The sequence below is a fragment of the Perognathus longimembris genome, chromosome 13 (genome assembly GCF_023159225.1).
Source record: "Perognathus longimembris pacificus isolate PPM17 chromosome 13, ASM2315922v1, whole genome shotgun sequence".
Taxonomy (NCBI): Eukaryota; Metazoa; Chordata; class Mammalia; order Rodentia; family Heteromyidae; genus Perognathus; species Perognathus longimembris.
Genome location: NC_063173.1, coordinates 56,441,793 through 56,459,746, shown reverse-complemented (window position 1 = coordinate 56,459,746; position 17,954 = coordinate 56,441,793). Strand labels below are relative to the sequence as shown.

The following is a 17,954-nucleotide window of genomic DNA, read 5'->3' as shown; positions in this document are numbered from 1 at the left end:
ACTTCCAGTTGTCTGGGGGTTAACTGTAGAGAGAGGACTCAAGGACTTTCATGCCTGGGCTGGTTTCAGATTACAATCCTCAGATCTCAGCCTCCTAAATAGCCAGGATTATTGGTGTGATCCACAGGATTTGGTTTGGCTTGATTTTTTGTTTCACTACATAACCTAGGCTGGATCAAAACTTGTGATCCTTCTGGCTCAGAAGTGCACATTGTTGTTGAAAGCTGTAGTGTTTCTGCTGCACAGGGGCTCAGGGCCCAGCTCACCATACCAGACATTTACCATAAACAAGGCAGAGTGAGAAGACTTGATCCTGTCCTGTTACTGGCCCACAGATATCTGAACTATCAATGTCTGGACTGTACATTATGACCGTACATTAAGGACTCAGGAAACGTGCCATGGAAAACTGTCCTCAGTCTAAGTCTCACTATAACTAGAAATACCTAGTGTAAACAAAGCACAAATGTGAGTTCCTCTCCAGTTAGAAGATAGACATGTTTGGAACTAGACAGGCATGCTCACTAACTATTTTCTTTTGACCTCTAGGCCTTGGTTAAGTGTGAAAGTGCCAGCACAAAGTGACTCAATTTAGGATGAAACCATGCCTTCAGATCTGCCTCTGAAAGGTCTCTCACTGACAGGACAAGCTTTGTCCTGTGCGTGTCTGCTTCCTGCGAGGAGCTCTTGTGTCAGTTGTGGGCCTTGAACTCAGAGCCTGGGAACTGTCACTGAGCTCTTTTGCTCAAGGCTAGCACTTTCCCACTTTGAACCACAGCCCCACTTCCATCATTCTGCTGATTATTTAGAGATAAGAGTCTCACAGTGTCTTTTCACCCTGGGCTGGCTTCAAACCACAGTCCTATGGTCATATGAGTCCCTGCCTAAAGGCCCTTCACTCCAATTGAAGCAACAACAAGAACAACAGAAATGGATTTTAAAGCAGGGCTTACCTAGAACTTGTGAAAGAGTTAGATTTTATCAATAATTACTTGTAAGAGTTATTTCTCTGACTGTGAGTCTGACTAAATTCTGAAGAGAATAAACTACTTAATGGCAAAGTCAGTAGAGGTGAGAGTTTCATAACAGTAACTGATTAAAAAATCTAGTTAATTGCTAACTGAATATGTCACTTTAGGATAGTAATTAACATTGAAACCACTAGTAGCTTTATATCCAAGGGGGTTTACATTCTTGGGAATGGACATTGGACAGAAAAAAAAATATTCCAGTTAAAAGGTTTCCCTCTGAAGTACCTTGGCATAAAGAAACACTTAAAAGTGAACTTTACTTTACACAAACAACTGCTTTTGTACATGGACATAAAGAATGAGATGTTGGTTTTATGTCAGTGCACTAATCTTAACCATATTTAAATCATAGCCATCTTAGTTATATACTTGGAAGGAAAATTGTCCCAGAAAACCACAGGCCATATGTGAAGTCATGTAGAGCAAAAGAGTTTATTGCCAGCAGGGCCGGCAAGGCCAAGTTCCCACAGAGGAGTAAAGGAATTGGCCCCTGAACTCTCTCTGGAGGGATCATCATACCTTCATGCAAGTAAGGTGGGAGGTGCTCCGCCTGCCCCTCAGGTATCATCAGCCAAGGGCAGAGTCACATTGCCAAGGGCAGATCTTATATCTGAGGCCGGGGGACATTCTATAAGCTTACAATACCAACTTTACCAACTTTATTAGTAAGCTCAATCTTTCAAGACATACTCATACCACCTGCTACTTACTTACTCCAACCTTCTCAGGTTTGTCTAAATGCCTTTCTTTTTCTTTTCTGGAACATACATTTAAAACAATTCTTACTTCCCAAATCCTTTCTTATCCAAGGAACAATGTTTTCCACTTAATTCCTTTCCCAAGTCTTTATTTACTTTCTCCTTTTTTCCCCCCTAATCTCCTTAGTGGTGTTCATTAATATGTATTTTCGATTAACTCTTAAAAACACGTCTGAGCTGAAGCAACCTAGTTTTTCCTAATTGAATGTCATAACTCTTAGATACATAAAATCCCCCATTTGTTTCTTTGGCCTGTAGAGCCAGTTAACTCTTGGTTAATTTGCAGTCATTCCACCCCTAATAAGGATGCCCAGGACAGAGCAGTTCACTTGATTTTTATCCTGATCCAAACTGTCCTTCCTCCTTATCAAAAGATTAGGCTCACAATCTAAGTATAATTGATTACCAATGTTAGAAATGTTCCTGACTTTCTCCATCACAACTGACTAAGACCGGGTCTGGGTCTTATTCCTTTTACTCTCATTGATAAAGATTTTGCCTTTTAACAAGCAGCACACTTGATAACTCCTTCAACACAGGGTTTACATTCCTTACTTTGCTGCTGGTCACAAGCATCACAGCATAAGAGTAACAATTGCAGACAAAAGGAAGAAAGTGTCAGGAAATATCAAACCAAGGAGGGAAGATGGCGCTGTCACAATAGGGAGGCACCCCAATTCGCTCCAAGCGAATAGTGAGCTGGGAACTCCAGCACCCAACACCCCATCAAGAATCCAGCAAACCCAACAACCAGAAAACAATCAGAAGCAACAGAGAAACACATGAAACAAAAAAGAAGGGCCTATAACCTGCACGGAGCTGGAAAATCTTCGGGGTACACCCCCCACCCCCACTCCGCCGACCCTGGCCCGAACAGGGCACCAACAGGGCCAGGGTGGGAAAGGGGACCCAGCGCTGGCAAATGGGGCCACAGACCTTCAGCAACCAGAGAAGCAACAGCTGAAAAGTCACGGCAGGAGTGTAGAGCAGGAGCTCCACTGGCCCCAGACGGAGAGCAGACCAACCGAGACAGACAGCGGCGAGAGACCGGAGGTGAGGGACCAAACGGCCAGGAACGGACGTAAACAGCAGGGGAACCAGGCAGCAGGTGGCGCAGATGGGGAGAGCCATTACTGCCACCACCAAATGACCGATTGCCACACCCCAGCACCCCAGCCCCGAAAAGCCCACAGCAGCATGGGACACGCACACAATCCAGGACCAGTAAGTCCCCTATTACCCCTACCCCCCAACAGAAGAACAACTCTAGCAGAGGCCCAAACCCTACAAAGAAGCTAGAGCTCCCTCCCTCCCCCTCCCTACCCCAAGGGAACAAAGGAGCCCCGTATTAGGCAGCTCTAGGACCCTACATCCTCTGTGAGGACACGGGAGCTAGCAGAGGCATCCCCCAAAGCCCCAGTGGAGGAGCCTGAACCTGGTCTCACCAGCCCCCAAGCAGGGGCCCAGGGACTGGTAGGCATTGGAAGCCCCACCTGAGGCGCCTGGTCCTCACGGACTTTTTGAACAATAGTCACAGGCTCGCTGGTGAGCAATACCAGCCCAGCAGGGACACTTGGGCCCGAGCACATGCCCCCCCTCACAGCAGAGGTGCAGAGAGTCTGTGGCCACCAACCCACGCCCAGACACTAGAACCTGCTGGGGTCCACGCATACTGCCCCCCACAGCAAACTTGCAAGAGGGCACAAGCACCCTCCAACAACTCGGGTCAGCATGTCCACAAAGGAAGCACTAGAGTGCACACTCATGTAAACCCCCCCAGGGCCAGCCTGGGCCAGCGTGCTAGCCCTCCAGCAGGAGAATCTCCTGCCCAACCCTCAGTGGGAGCACACAAGCGGGCAAAATACGACAACTGTTCTGATAGGTGCACTCTGCAGGGCCCCCCAGCGGCAGTGCCCGCTCCGATAGGGGCAATCTGCACAGGTGGGCGGGCCACCCTCAACAGCAACACCTGCTCCGACAGGAGCAATCCACACAGGTGGGCTAAGCGCCTCTCAGATGTCCATATGCGCAAATCACAAAGAAATATAACAAATTTCATGAAAGGGCAAACCAACTCGCCAGCTCCAAAACGCAGTACAACTGAAGAAGAGATGGAGAATAAAAAAACAACTGAGGCTATGATAGCAGAAATGATGGAAAGCCTCAGGAGCGAATTCAGAAAACAATTCCAGGAGTTTAGAATCGAAGTCTCAAAGGACCTTCAGGAAGTCAAGAAAGAAATTGAAGCAAAAATGGATACAGTTCAAACCTCCATTAAAGAAGACCTTAACATCCTGAGAAGTGAAATGCATGAAAAAATAGATTTAAAATACAGCTCTTTAAAGGAAGAAATCTCCATGATGAGAGCTGATCTGGCAACCATAAATAGCTCACTGACATCCATAAACTCTATGCCTGAAACCACATCACAAAGAATTGATCATATTGAATCCCCGAATCTCTCTTCTGGATGACGATGCAGCCGATAAGGACCAGAAAATTACCACACTCCAAGAAACGGTAAAGCTCCAGAGCAGACTAATCCAGGAGCTAGTGGACAAAGACAAGAGATATAATCTGCGCATAATTGGAATAGAAGAAGGAGCCGAATGCCACAGTAGAGGGCTTCAATATATTTCCAATAAAGTGATTGCAGAACACTTCCCCAACCTCACTACGGACCTCAACGAAGTAACTAAAGCCTATAGGACGCCTGGCAGACCAGACCCTAGAAAATCCTCGCCCAGGCACATAATAATCAAGACTTCAGATCTCAAGAATAAACAGCAAATTTTGAATGCAGCCGAAGTGAAGAAAGAGATCTATTACAATGGGAAAAGGTTCCAAAAAACAGCAGACCTCTCCACACAAACCTACCATGCGTGAAGAGAATGGAAGAACACCATCCAAGTTATTGAGGTAACCCTCAATAACAATGGTTACCACAGAGGCTATACACATTCTTGGAGGCTAAACCCTCCACTGTTATCCAACACTTGGGCCACAGACCAAATTAAAGATTAAATTAACGAATTCATAAGCCACAACGACAATGAAAATACATCACAAAGAAACCTATGGAGGAGAAAGATGGCGCTGACAGAATAGGGAGGCACCCCGACTCGCTCCAACTGAATAGCAAGCTGGGAACTCCAACACCCAACACCCCATCAAGAACCCAGCAAAACCAGCAGCCAGAAGCAGTGGAGAAACTCAGGGAAACAAAAAGGAGCATAAAAGAAGAACCAAAAACCTACACGGAGCCGGAGAATCTCCGGGGCACCCTCCCCCCACCAGCCGACCCTGGCCCAAACAGGGCCAGGCTGGGAAAGGGGAACCCGGCGATCGGCAGACAGGCTGCCAGGAGCACAGAATTCAGATAGCAGGAGACCCCACGGACACAAGGGAGGGTGTGAACCAAGACACACACCGGCAGCGACGAGAAGTTCGGGTCCACACCGGGTTTGGACAAAGGAACTCAGCGTGGCAGAAAGAGGGAACCAGGGAAGCCACCACGACACTTCGCCAACCCCTGAAGGACCAATGGCTGCGCGGGACACACACACAAAGCAGCAACAGTGAGTCCCCCATTATCCCCTCCCCCAACGGGAGACCAGAGACCCAAGCCCGACAAAGAAGCTAGATCTCCCTCCCTCCCCCTCCCCACCCCGAGGGAACAAAGAACCCCCAAATCAGGCGGGGAGCTCCCATCAGGCGCTGGGAAGTCAGTTTAGCAGGGGAAGGGCGGAGCAGCCCCAAGGCCCCACAGTTTCCTGACCTGGTAGAACCGGCCCCACCCCCTTCCCAACAGGGGCCGGGGGGACGGCCAGCAGTGCAAGCTGCACCCGAGGCGCCTGGACCTCGCAGACTCTTACAACTAAAATCACAGGCACTGGTGGGCAATACCAGCCCAGCAGGGACACCTGGGCCCGATCACGTCCCCCCTCGCAGCGGAGGCGAGGTCTGAGGGTGCTAACCCACACCCGGGCAGTAGATTCCACTGGGCCCCACACATACCGCCCCCCACAACGGACTCGCGGGAGGGCGCAAACACAACCCAACAACCCAGGGCTCGCTAAAGTGCCTGCTGTAGTGGACGGACAGCGCACAGGAGGGCGGGGCCCCAGGCGACAGCTCCCGTTCTGGTAGGCGTATCCTGCACTGGTGGGCGGGGCCACAGGGACAGCACCTGCTGCTGTAGACACGCCTCCACAGGAGGGAGGGAAGACCTACACAGATCTCCAGATGCACAAATCACAAAGAAACATAACTCAGTTCATTAAAGGGCAAGCCAACTCACCAGCTCCAAAAAGCAGCACGACTGAAGAGGAGATGGAGACTAGAAAAGCAAATGAGTTCATGGTAACAGGAATGATCGAAAGCGTCAGAAGTGAAATCAAAAAACAATTCCAGGAGTTTAGAGAAGAAATATGGAAGGACACCCAAAAAGCCAAGAAAGAAATGGGAGCAAAAATGGATACAATGCAAGCCTCCTTTAAAGAAAATCTCCACATCCTGAGAATTGAAATGCATGGAAAAAATAGATTTAAAATACAACTCTTTAAAGGAAAAATTTCTTCCTTTAAAGTCACAGCGCTACTTCCAGCTTTTGGGAGGTTTATGGGTCTCAAAAACTTTCCTTCTAGTTCTGGTTTTGAGCCTTGATGCTCAGATCTCACCCTCCTGAGCAGCTAGAATTACAGGCAAGAATCACTAAAACCCAGTCTCAAAGATTTTTAAAGAGTGAGTAAAGGGTATCCATGAGTTAACCACACAGGACATGGCCTCTAGAAATAAGGAAGGGGAAAGGGGACAAATAACCAAAACTTCAACAAACAAGAGGAAGAAGAGAAAAGTAACAAGAATTCTCTGGAGCATTTCTGCACAGACAAAATCTTAGTACTCTCTGTAATGACAGAGGAAATGACAGAGAAAGAAGGACTTTGAGATCATTACTGCCATAGCCATAGTGTGTATTAGAGCTATGCGTTTTATTAGTGGCCTACTAAACATTTAATATATGAATGAAAAGGATAGAAGTCAAAGTGATATTTAATGCTTTCCATAAAGGAAATGATAATTTATTGAAATAGTGAGAAAGTGTTCTTTTGACTACTTTTTCCTCTCTGTGCCATGTGAGGGAAATTGCACTTTCATTCAAACATTAATATTCTTTTCTCTCACTCTTTAACATGACATGTGTACTTTGTTATCCAGTACCTCTCAACCTATACAATAATCAGTCTGTGAGGAATCAAGACAAAGATGTTAGGATCTCACTTAGAAGCAGAGTTCTCAGACGGCTGAGATCAAAGGATCACAGTTCAATGCCAGTCTGGACAAGAAAGTCTTAGAGACTCTTATCTCTAATTAAGCACCAGAAAACCTGAAATAGCACTGTGGCTCCAAGTGGCAGAGTGCTAACCTTGAAAGAAAAACCTCAGGACCTATGCCCAGGCCCAGAGTTCAAGTCCAAAATGACAAAAACAAAACCTCTGCCTCCCTTAGGAAGATCTCATTTTTGGTATCCTGAAGGACCCAGAGTTGTGAGCTCGTATCATTCACTATTCCAGTAGTCTTCCCCTTCTCAGATCACCTCAATGGTTAGGGTCTCCCCAGCATTCTTCTTTCCATTTATACGAGCAACTCTCCTAAGTTCCTCTAAGCCTTTTTCTACTTGATTGCTAAAAATCAGCCACCGAGCAGATTCCACCGTCATCCTGATGAAAGAAGACAACACAGCTACAGTAAACAACTAATTGCTCATTTTACACAGAACATCAATATGAAATTTCTTTTCCTTTTCATTTAATATAGACTGTATAAATTATAGTAGAGTCACATCTGATTAAATCTGCCTCCCCACTGAATATACAAAGGAAGGGACTTTGTGGCTGTTAATGATGCATGTTTCTTAAAAGTGATTGTAGAAAACAAGGAGCAATGAACAAATACTATAATCATACACTGACATTCCAATAGTCAGTATCCCAATGTGATCCATGTGGCATAATATTAATCTTTGTAGAGGTCTTAATTCGGTGAGTTTTTTTTGCAATAAATTTCTACAAGCTGGACAGTGGTGGCTCAAACTTGTAATCAGAGCTACTCAGGAAGCTGAGATGTGTAGGTCAAGGTAAATGCCAGACAGGGCAAGAAATTCGGGGAGAATTTTACTCCAGTCAATGACTAAGAAACCAGAAATGAAGGTGTGGCCTCAAGTGGCAGAGTATGCTCACTTCACCAGTGTGGTTCAACACTTAAAACTATATAACATGAACAAAAATTGAAGAAGACAGCAATAGAAAGAAAGACCTCCCATGTTCACATATTACTGAAGCTTTAAAAATTCTAGTGCTCTACCTTGTAGATATAAAAACTCAATTCTAAAACTGCTAAGGAAGTGCAACAAACTCTGCTTAGTCAAAACAATCCAGGACAAAGACAGCAATGCTGCAGGCTTCACGACTTTGTTTTCAAATTCTGTTACAGAGACATAGTAACAAATCAGCCAGGTCAGGAAGAAAAAAGCTATGTATTCCAATGGAATAGAATACAATCCCAAGAAAGAAACCCACAAACTAGAATATTCTTTAGTAAAAAACAAACAAGAAACAGGGGCTAGGAATTTGTCCTTGTAGCAGAGTGCTTGCCTACCATACATGAAGCCCTGGGTTCGATTTCTTAGCACCACATATACAGAAAAAACCCAGAAGTGACACTGTGGCTCAAGTGGTAGAGTACTAGGCTTGAGCAAATAGAAGCCAAGGACTGGGCTCAGGCCCTGAGTTCAAGTCCCAGGCCTGGCAAAACTAAACAAAACATTACAAAACAAAATCTGGAAATTATGTTGTGTACAAGAAAGTCGATTGACCTGAAGTTTTTTGTGGTAAGTGAAAAGATGTTCCACTTGGAAAGACCTATATCATGTGGTTACTCTTTTTTGTTTTATCTTTTCTTTTTTGGTAATGGGGATGTTAAATATTTATTATCTCAACATTCCACTTGAGGTCCGGTGGAACTATTATATTAGTCAACAGTTGAGGTGACCCAAGCCGAGGAATTAGCCAATGGGTGTGATGTCCACGGTCTCTGGGGAAGGACACTCAAGGTCACCAGAAGGACTCTGATGCCACGTCAAGCCTTACAAGAAAGAAGATAAAATGTGAGACATTGGCAGGCATGTTCACTAGGAGACACACGTATTTGAAAGGACCGGTTTGTGTGTTGTGCTTAGAGTTCTGAGCAGTGAGATGAAGAGTGTTCTGCTGTCTGTGTTAGTGAGTGTGCACTGTCAGGGTGGAGGCCCAACGTATTGCACAGAGAGAATGGGAAGACAGTCCATCAGAGCTTCAGACAGATGGAGTAACAGCCTCTGTCAGCTGGGTCTTGGTTCTTGTGCCTTGGAAAATCTGCTTCATCTCGAACAGTAGCCAATTCATAAATTTCTTCTCACTGCAGCAGTGCTTGGAAAGTTCATATATGAGAGTACAGACACATGTCAAGGATAAGGCCCAAAGAAAAGCAAGGATTAACAAAAAGAAGATGGACACATTGGTATCAGTACTGTTGTAGGAAAGAGGCCTGAGACAAAGTCAACTTGGACAAAGTTGCAAGATTCTGCATGATATCGACATATAAGCTTTAGTTTTTACACGCACTCAATAACATCTTACTTGTTGCTTTAACAGTCTAATTTGTCATAGAAAATAATACAAAATTCACACAGAAGCACAAAAGGCACTGAATCATCAAAGCAATTTTGAGCACAAATAGCAAAGCTGAAAGTATCATGGGGTTGCCTTGCAAATTATACTACAGTGCCACAGTAGCAAAACAGCATGGTACTGGCACTAAACCAAAGATAAATGGAACAGATCAGAAGACACAAAACGAAGAATAAACCTAGCCCCTTATATACTTCCTGTATTAATCTCACTTCAAGGTAGAACATGGATCTTAATATAAAAACATGAACCTTTAAAATTATTACAGTGGAGAAAAGAGAAAAATGCCACAACTTACTGATATGGACACTAACTTTCTGTATAGAATTATAGTATCCCAAAGATGAATGAAACAGCAAAAGAGACAGATATGATTGCATCAGGCTAAATATTTATTGTCTAGTAAACTGCAAAGTCACTACTACACTATGGAGACAGCCTGTAGAATGAGAGAGCACACTTGACATTTGTATAACACATGATGGACTAATTGCAGAATATACAGGAAACTCAAGGGGGGAAAAAAAAAAACAAATTTTAAAGCATCAACAACCCAATTAGAAATGGGTAAATGAAATGAATAGAGACTTCTAAAAAGAAGTACAACTGATCCAGGCGCTGTTCACTTAGCCTTGTAGGTAGTCCTTAGCCACTCAGGAGGCTGAGATCTGAGGAGCATTGGTCAAAGCCAATCCGGGTAGAAATGTGTGAGATTCTTATATGCAATGAACCCCCAGAAAATAGGAAGTGGTGCTGTGGTTGAAAGTGGTAGAATATTAATATTGAGTAGAAGAGCTCAGGGATAAGTCATATGCCCTCAGTTCAAGTTCAAGGTCCGTAACTGACAACAACAACAACAAAAACCAGAAACAAAAAAAAGGGAAGAACTGCAAATGGCCAATCATACAAGAAGAACTGCTGTCTATCCCTGGTGACAAAGAAATGTTCACTGAAATGACAGTAGAATTTCACCTCACCGCAGGCAGAATGAGCACCAACAAGAACACAAGCAACCAATGTTGGCAAGGACTTTTTGGGGGGAAAAACACGACCTTCTTCATATCCTATTGTTGGACTGTAAACAAGTGCGAGCACTGGAGAAATCAGTATAGATGTTCCTTAGCACATTTTCCTGCTGGGTGCTAGAGTGTTAAGTAAAGCACAAGATTAGAGCTCAGCTGAAATTCATTAAGGTCTTAGACAGTCTCATCAGTATCCACAGAGAAAGTGAAATGACACCTACCTGTCTGAAAGATAGCCAAATATCAGACTTCCCAGCAGTGCCCCAGTCATGAACACTACTTGGACTATGGATTTAGATGACTGGTGCTCACAGACTAGGTCACACTGGAAAAGAAAGGGAGAAAGACCAGGGTCAGGAGAGTGGAAGCCTTCAGTGGAAACAGACTGTCAGTGCCCAGCAGTGAGGGAAAACAAGGTATAATTTTAAGAACATTTAGTTACCATAATGGAGAATGTGTGACAAAACACTTTTTTCCTAGGAGGAAAGATTTCCTCTACAGTGTGACCTACACAAAGTCTCTTTGATGGTTCCTAACAGACAATAATTCAACTGACACAATAACTCTCATCTTGGACACACATTGATTCAGTTAGAAAGTGTTAAAATGCTCAGGCCAAGATTTATGGTCCCGAAGTTCGGACTTACTTGCTGTGGCAAAAGAAAATTATAAGTATTGTGAGTCACTGACCTAGCATAGTATTTTCCTTCATGTGATTTCAATTGCTCTTCAAAATTTAAATCTTTCTTTCTCTTTAGATTACATGGTATAACAACAGGTTTATCTTCATTTGTTTTATTCACTGACCTCAGTCAGTTCTAGCTTAGCTACTCAACATCATGGCAGTACAGCTGAGCAGTTGCTTACTTGCTGAAGGAAGGAGGGGAAATGGCTGACTATAATCTACCCCAGGGGACTGAGTATTGAAGCAAGTCTGTTGTTTGTGTTCATCCCACACCTTTGAGCAGACACCCAGAAGATGTAAATGGGGCCTCTTACCTCCGTCACGATGGTGGAAGGGAAGGAGCTTTTGTCATAAACCCAGCCGTCCACACAGGGCTCTGTGTCGGCCTCACTGGTGTTCCACCAGGTCTTGTTCAGGTGGAGCAGCTGCCACTGGGGCTGGACAAAGTGGCGGCACTTCTCTGGCCTGAGGTTTGAGTCTAGGGGGATGGAGATTCTCAGGAGGTCCTGCTGGCTGAGGGCGGCCGTGTGGTTGTGAGCGACAGTGTGGTTGTCGAGGACGTGCACCCAACAGCAGTGCTCAGGGGTGGCTGACGTGAAGTTCTCCAGTAGAATATGAGTATAAGATATCATGCTAGTGATATAAAAGAAAACCAGCTGAAGGATCTGGAATCTCCCCCGGGCTCCAACATGGTCCAGTAGCTCCTCAAAACCCATTGGGACTGCACAAGAAGTCTCTCCCATGGGGGACGCAAGTGCTGCTATGCAGCTAGGTTCAGAGGGGAAAAGCTTCCTTCCTCTAGGCCCAGCAGTGCTGTGCTTGTCCCCACTCACTGTCTTCTCCCTGGGCCCGGTCTCACCAGTGTTCACCTCCAGGTCCTGTGGGTCTGAGCATCTAGGTGGCTCTAATAGTTACTGGAGGACACATGTAATATGCGTAATGGAATGACTGTGATCTTTGCACCTGTTTGCTAAAAGGCATGCGTCCAACGGTCTTTTTTCTTCTTCTTTAGAAAAGGGAGACTGGACACTATGAATTTCACTGCTTTGTTTTTGTTAAGAACAAACAGATCAGGGCTGTATCTTGGTTGAGTTGAATTTTCCCTCAAGTTAGTGAAAGACATGTTTAGTTAAAAGTAAAGCAAAGTGGAATGCTGAATACCGTTTTTGAGTTTAATGATTATTTAAATTGTACTAGTGACAGTTCGTTTATGACTTTAAATAGGGAAGTAAAGGTAGGAGAGGGACGGAAGGAAATACTGTATGTGTGTCTGTGTGTGTGTTGGCCCTGGACTTGAACTCAAGGCCTGGGAGCTATGCCTGAGTTTTTGCTCAAGGATAGTGTGCTAGCCCTTTGAGCTAAGCCCCACTTCCAGTTGTCTGGGGGATAACTGGAGGTAAAGGTCTCAAGGACTTCACTGCCTAGCCTAGATTTAAATTGCAATCATTAGATCTCAGCCTCTTGGGGAGCTAAGATTAAGTCGATAAGTGACTGTCTTTTTATTTCTTTTTGAGAGAGAGAGAGAGAGATTTTCACTACATAACCTAAGCTGGATTCAAACATGTTATCCTTGTGCCTCAGAAGCGCACATGTTGTTGAAAGCTGGGTGTTTCTCCTACATAGTTACTAAAGGCCCAGAACATTGTACCAGGCATTCACCATATGCTGTTAAGATAACGGAGAAGAAGGAAAAAGTAAACAGGCTGGACTCCATTTTCCACAGGCAAGGACTGTTGACTGAGGCATAACAGCAAGGGACAACCACATTCCCATGAGTTTTAGTGGGGCCCTTTCTGGTTCTGGGCAAGGAAGCAGGGGTTAATTGAAAAGCACTAGGTCTAGGGGGTGGGGCTTTCCGTTGGGCCCTCAATGAAATGTTCACATCCAGGCCTGGGTGGATCACCCTGCCTGGGTCAAGAAGGCTACACATACTTGGTACAATAGGGTGGAGATCAATCCTTCATATCACATCTTTAGATACAAAAGAAGATTGGGCCAAGGGGGGGTGGGGGGAAGTCCTTCATATAGCACTGCCTGAAGCAGGGGTGTGGGGGAGGACTGCTGTCTGCACTCTAGCTGAAGGAATCCCAGGTCACAGCAGGGAACTCTTCAATGAAAGGTTCTAGGAGGGGAAAGAGCAAGCAGAGAGAAGTAGAGGTGATTGAGAGTGTATTGGGGTAACCTCCCAGGAGCCCCTCTGGTCAGGATCACAGTGGTCATGCCTGGGCCTGGCTCAGGCAGGGTTTATATGGCAGGGACAAAAGGCGGTTCGGTCAGAGGTGGTAGTTAGCACGTGGCTTGTTCTGCAAGTCTGGGTGGTTCCAGTTGGTTGGATCATAGGGCAAAGACAGGCATCTGGCTACTTCCTGCTGTACAGGGGTGTAGTGGGGTAGGATGCCCATTTGTCTAGGGTGTTGGGCGGGGGGAGTAGGCAGATGAGTATACTGGTGAAGGAGAAGGAGCTCCTGTATAAATTTCAAAAGGCAGTGGGCAAAAAATAATAATAATAAGCAGAGTAAAATTACAGGTCCTGCCACAGGCACTAGCCACTGGGCTAGAGGATTTTGAAACCATCCCATATCCAGGTTGCTGGAGGAACATCAATGAAGCCCTCCCGAAGTTTGTTATATTTCAGCTGCCGCCAGAAGCTCCAGTGCCCTGAGACTTTGGAGGGCCACTCCTGCCAAGTAATTAAGCTGCCTTAGGCTTAATTAAGCTGGATCGAGGCCATCAGTACTGAGAAGGCCTCTGTAGCCTCGTCAAGCCTATCCTCAAATTCTTGTGCCAGTTTTAGACTATGTCCAAGGGCCCCTCCAGCAAAAGCAGCTCCCTCAATGGATGTATCTTAAAAGAGAGGGGCTGGCAACGTCCTGCCCCTGGACAGTCCCCCCACCCTCAAGGGAAAGGAGAAGGAGGGCCGACCTTGGTAATCCATACCTTGGTAGGGCCCACTTGTTTGCACCTGTACGTGTCGAAGGCATGTTGGTCAGGGGCAAACTTAACCCTAGAGATGTGGTGCCAGGCCGGGTCCCCAAGTAATTTTACCACTGTGGGAGTGATAAGGATCACTGTGTGAGGCTCGGTTCACCACGGTTGTAAGGGCTTAGGATGCTGGGTCTTGAGAAGCACCCAGTCCCGGTAAGAGCATCTTGGGGTCATTTGTGGGGTCCTCCTCCTCTTCCGGGCAGGGGAGGTACCTGTCCACATGTTCCCGCAGCAGTTGTCAGATGAGTGAGGCCTGTAGGGGACAGGTAGTTTCCATTCAATGCCCAAGGCAGAAGAAACCTGTTGTTGAAGGGAGGTAGGAAGGCCAAAGCGGGGAATGATTTCTGAGAGTAGAAGCGAGGCTACGGCTCCTGCCGTTTCTTTAGGAGTGGGGAAAGGCTTCACCCATCCCATGAGGGTGTCTACCAGGACCAAGAGGTACCTCATCCGCTTGTGGGTGGGCATATGGGTGAAATCAGTCTGCCAATCCTGTCCAAGCAGATAGCCCATCTTTTGGTGGGTTGAAAAGGCTGGCCTCAGTCTACCTTGGGGCATGGTGGTAGAGCATGTGAAGCATGCTCTAGAGACAGATTCAACTATGGAGGAGAGCTCAGGGAACAGGAGTTGTCCCTTTCACCAGGTGGAGGGCCCTAGCAAGAGCCATAAGCTCAGCCTTTTGAGATGTTGTCCCCTCAGGGAGGTGCTGGGCCACCACCATCTCTCCTTTGTTTGGGATGATTGCATAAGAGACCTGTCTCTTTCTACCACCTTGGGACAGGAGTGTTCAGACAGGGTAGAGGCGCAGGGAAGAAGGGTAGCAGGATTGAGCTTAGAAGACTGAAGAAAGAGACAAGAGGGTTAAGGCACGGTGCCCGACTAAGTCCGGGAGTCGGTGTGAGGAGAGCACTGTTAGTGGGGATTCCCAGAGCTAGTTTGAGAGCCTCCTTAGTCAGGGCGGCTGCCACTGCCAAGGTCTAAAGGCAGGGCTGCCACTCCCTGACTGTGGGATCTCGTTGTTTAGATAGACAGGCTATAGGAGAATGCGAGGGACCCAGGGGTTGGGTCAAGACTCCAATAGGGGTGCCCTGGTGCTCATTCGAAAAGAGAAAGAAAGGTTTGGCCATGTCAGGTAGCTGAAGAGGGGGAGATGTCAGTAAGTAAGAGAGTCCTAGGTATGTGACAGTCAATAGGGAGAGCTGAGCCTTAGAAGGAAAAACCCAGTATCCCTTCAAGGCCAGAAAAATTAGCAAGTGGTTAGTGTGGAGGAAAGAATCCTCCAAGGAAGGGCTACATAAAAGAAGATCATCAACATACTGTAAGAGTACTGGAGCCTGAGTCATACACACACACACACACACACACACACACACACACACACACACCTACATGACAAAAGATCTTAAAGTGTGGAAAATAAATATTGGCCGTACATTTTCCAGTGGCAAGAGGTATTTTTGCCAATCTTACTCTTGCAGGTGACCAGGATTTAAGGCAAAACTTTTAACAAATGACTTTAGCATTCTCCAGCCTCATTTACCAGGGCTTGCTTGTGTTAGCAAGGCAAAATTGCTAACACAATACTTTTCTGCTGAAGAAAGCTGGGTGGAGGTCTCCTGGAGCCAACAACCCACCCAGTACTAGACTCTAGTCTCCGCATAATTTTAACTAGAGCATTTTACAGATCAGTTGACCTTACCTTCAGTTGGAAGAAAGTAGTTACTTGAGTCTGATCTCTCGTCCTCTCGGTCCTCTGGATCCTGGGGGACCTGAGAAGGCTGTTTGGAACTTGATACTACTCCGTCCTGCTTAGTTGGTTTAGCCACAGCTATAATGGGAAGTTTTTCTTTTCCTTTGGACTTTTCTTTTGTCCAGGAGGGGTTTTCTCTTTTCCAATTATACAGGTCAGAAGTAGAAAAGGGCACATAAATCATAACGGGAGCTGCAGGGGCCAAGTTAGGAGCCCCCCCAAGTCAAGGTGGCATGCAATTTAACAAGCAGGTCTCACCCCATAACAGGGAATAGGACAGAAGGTCATGCCCAGAAAGTGAACAAATGGGAGAAGGAAGATGGCGCCGCCACAGTAGGGAGGCACCCCAACTCGCTCTAACTGAATAGCGAGCTGGGAACTCCAGCACCCAACACCCCATCAACAGCCCAGCAAACCCAGCAGCCAGAAGCAACAGAGAAACGCAGGAAACGAGAAAAAAAAATAAAAAAAAGAAGAGCCTATAACTTGCACGGAGCCATAAAATCTCCGGGGTACCCTCCCCCAACCCAACGACCCTGGCCCAAACAGGGCCAGGCTGGGAAAGGGGACCCAGCGCCAACAAACCGACTGCCGAAAAGTCACGCCAGGAGCGCAGAGTCCAGACCGCAGGACTCCACGGACCCCAGGGGAGCGCGGACCGATCAAGACAGCGGCGGACGTGAAGTACGGGACCGAACGGCTGGGATCAGACATGAGCGGCAGGGGAACCAGGCGGTGCAGAATGGGAGAGCTGGGGCCGCCACCACCAAATGACCAATCGCCACACCCCAGCACCCCACCCCCGAAGGGCCAACAGCAGCACAGGACACACACACAATCCAGGACCAGTAAGTTCCCCATTACCCCCTCCCCCAACGGGAGACCAGCTATCAGAGACCCAAACCCTACAAAGAAGCTAGAGCTCCCTCCCTCCCCCTCCCCACCCCGAGGGAACAAAGAAGCCCCAAATCAGGCGGCAAAAGGTCCCTTCAGACTCTGGGAGGACACAGGGGCTAGCAGGGGCAGAGCAGTGCCAAGGCAGCAGAGGAGCCTGAACTGGCCACACCAGCCCCACCCCACCCCAACAGGGGCCCGGGGACTGGCAGGCATTGGAAGCCCGACCTGAGGCGCCTGGTCCTTGCAGACTTTTTGAACAAAAATCACAGGCTTGCTGGTGGGCAATACCAGCCCAGCAGGGACACCTGGGCATGATCACACGCCCCCCTCGCAGCAGAGGCACAGAGTCTGTGAGCACCAACCCGTGCCCAGACACTTGATCCTACTGGGGCCCACACATACCGTCCCCCACAGCAAACTCGCGGGAGGGCACAAGCACACCCCAACAACCCGGGGCCCGCACAGGTGGGCAGGGCCCCCCAGCGGCAGCGCCCGCAGTGGTAGGCACACTTCACACAGGTGGGCAGGGCCCCCCAGCAGCAGCGCCTGCTCAGATTGGCGCATTTCGCACAAGTGGGTGGGCCGCCCCTCAACAACACTGGCCCCGGAGCAATCCACACAGGGGAGCGAACCGCCTGAGAGGTGAGCTCCTCTGACCAAGATACCGAGTGGAAAAAAGAACCAAAGAAGAGAAAAGCCTCCACGCCATGCTGAATCAGCGACCAAGAAACCCCCACCAGGGGCACGCTAGGGACAGCACAACACAGTGGCAGGACACTATCCCTCAGAGAAAGACAAAGAACCTACCGACCCCCAAGTGCAGTGAGGGTGACCACCTCAGCAACAACCGAGATGGTCACGCTCACCCATTGGGCAGTAAGGTTCAACAGACAAACTCAAACCCAGAGCCAGGACACAAACAAGTCTCCCACTGACAGACCAGCGGGAACCAGCACAAAGCCAAACCAGGGAAGCCACCCACAGATCTCCAGATGCGCAAATCACAAAGAAATATAACAAATTTTATCAAAGGGCAAACCAACTCGCCAGCTCCAAAAAGAAGTACGACTGAAGAGGAGATGGAGAATAAAAAAACAACTGC

The 17,954-nt window shown here is 47.1% G+C and overlaps 2 protein-coding genes and 1 long non-coding RNA gene across 2 annotated transcripts in view; 1 reads left to right on the top strand and 2 right to left on the bottom strand.

Annotated features, from left to right (window-relative positions):
- The window catches only part of LOC125362054 (steroid transmembrane transporter SLC22A24-like), a 212,588-nt gene that overhangs the window by 120,942 nt on the left and 73,692 nt on the right, over window positions 1–17,954 (top strand).
- LOC125362070 overlaps window positions 1–17,954 on the bottom strand; it is a 160,833-nt gene that overhangs the window by 114,676 nt on the left and 28,203 nt on the right. The gene's annotated exons all lie outside the window — the stretch shown is intronic.
- Window positions 10,734–12,252, bottom strand: LOC125362061 (steroid transmembrane transporter SLC22A24-like). Its single transcript, XM_048360725.1, has 2 exons — window positions 11,538–12,252; window positions 10,734–10,863 (listed from the first exon to the last, which is right to left on the bottom strand). The coding sequence occupies exons 1-2, from the start codon at window positions 11,964–11,966 to the stop codon at window positions 10,756–10,758; spliced, it is 537 nt and encodes a 178-aa protein (XP_048216682.1). The 5' UTR covers window positions 11,967–12,252; the 3' UTR covers window positions 10,734–10,755.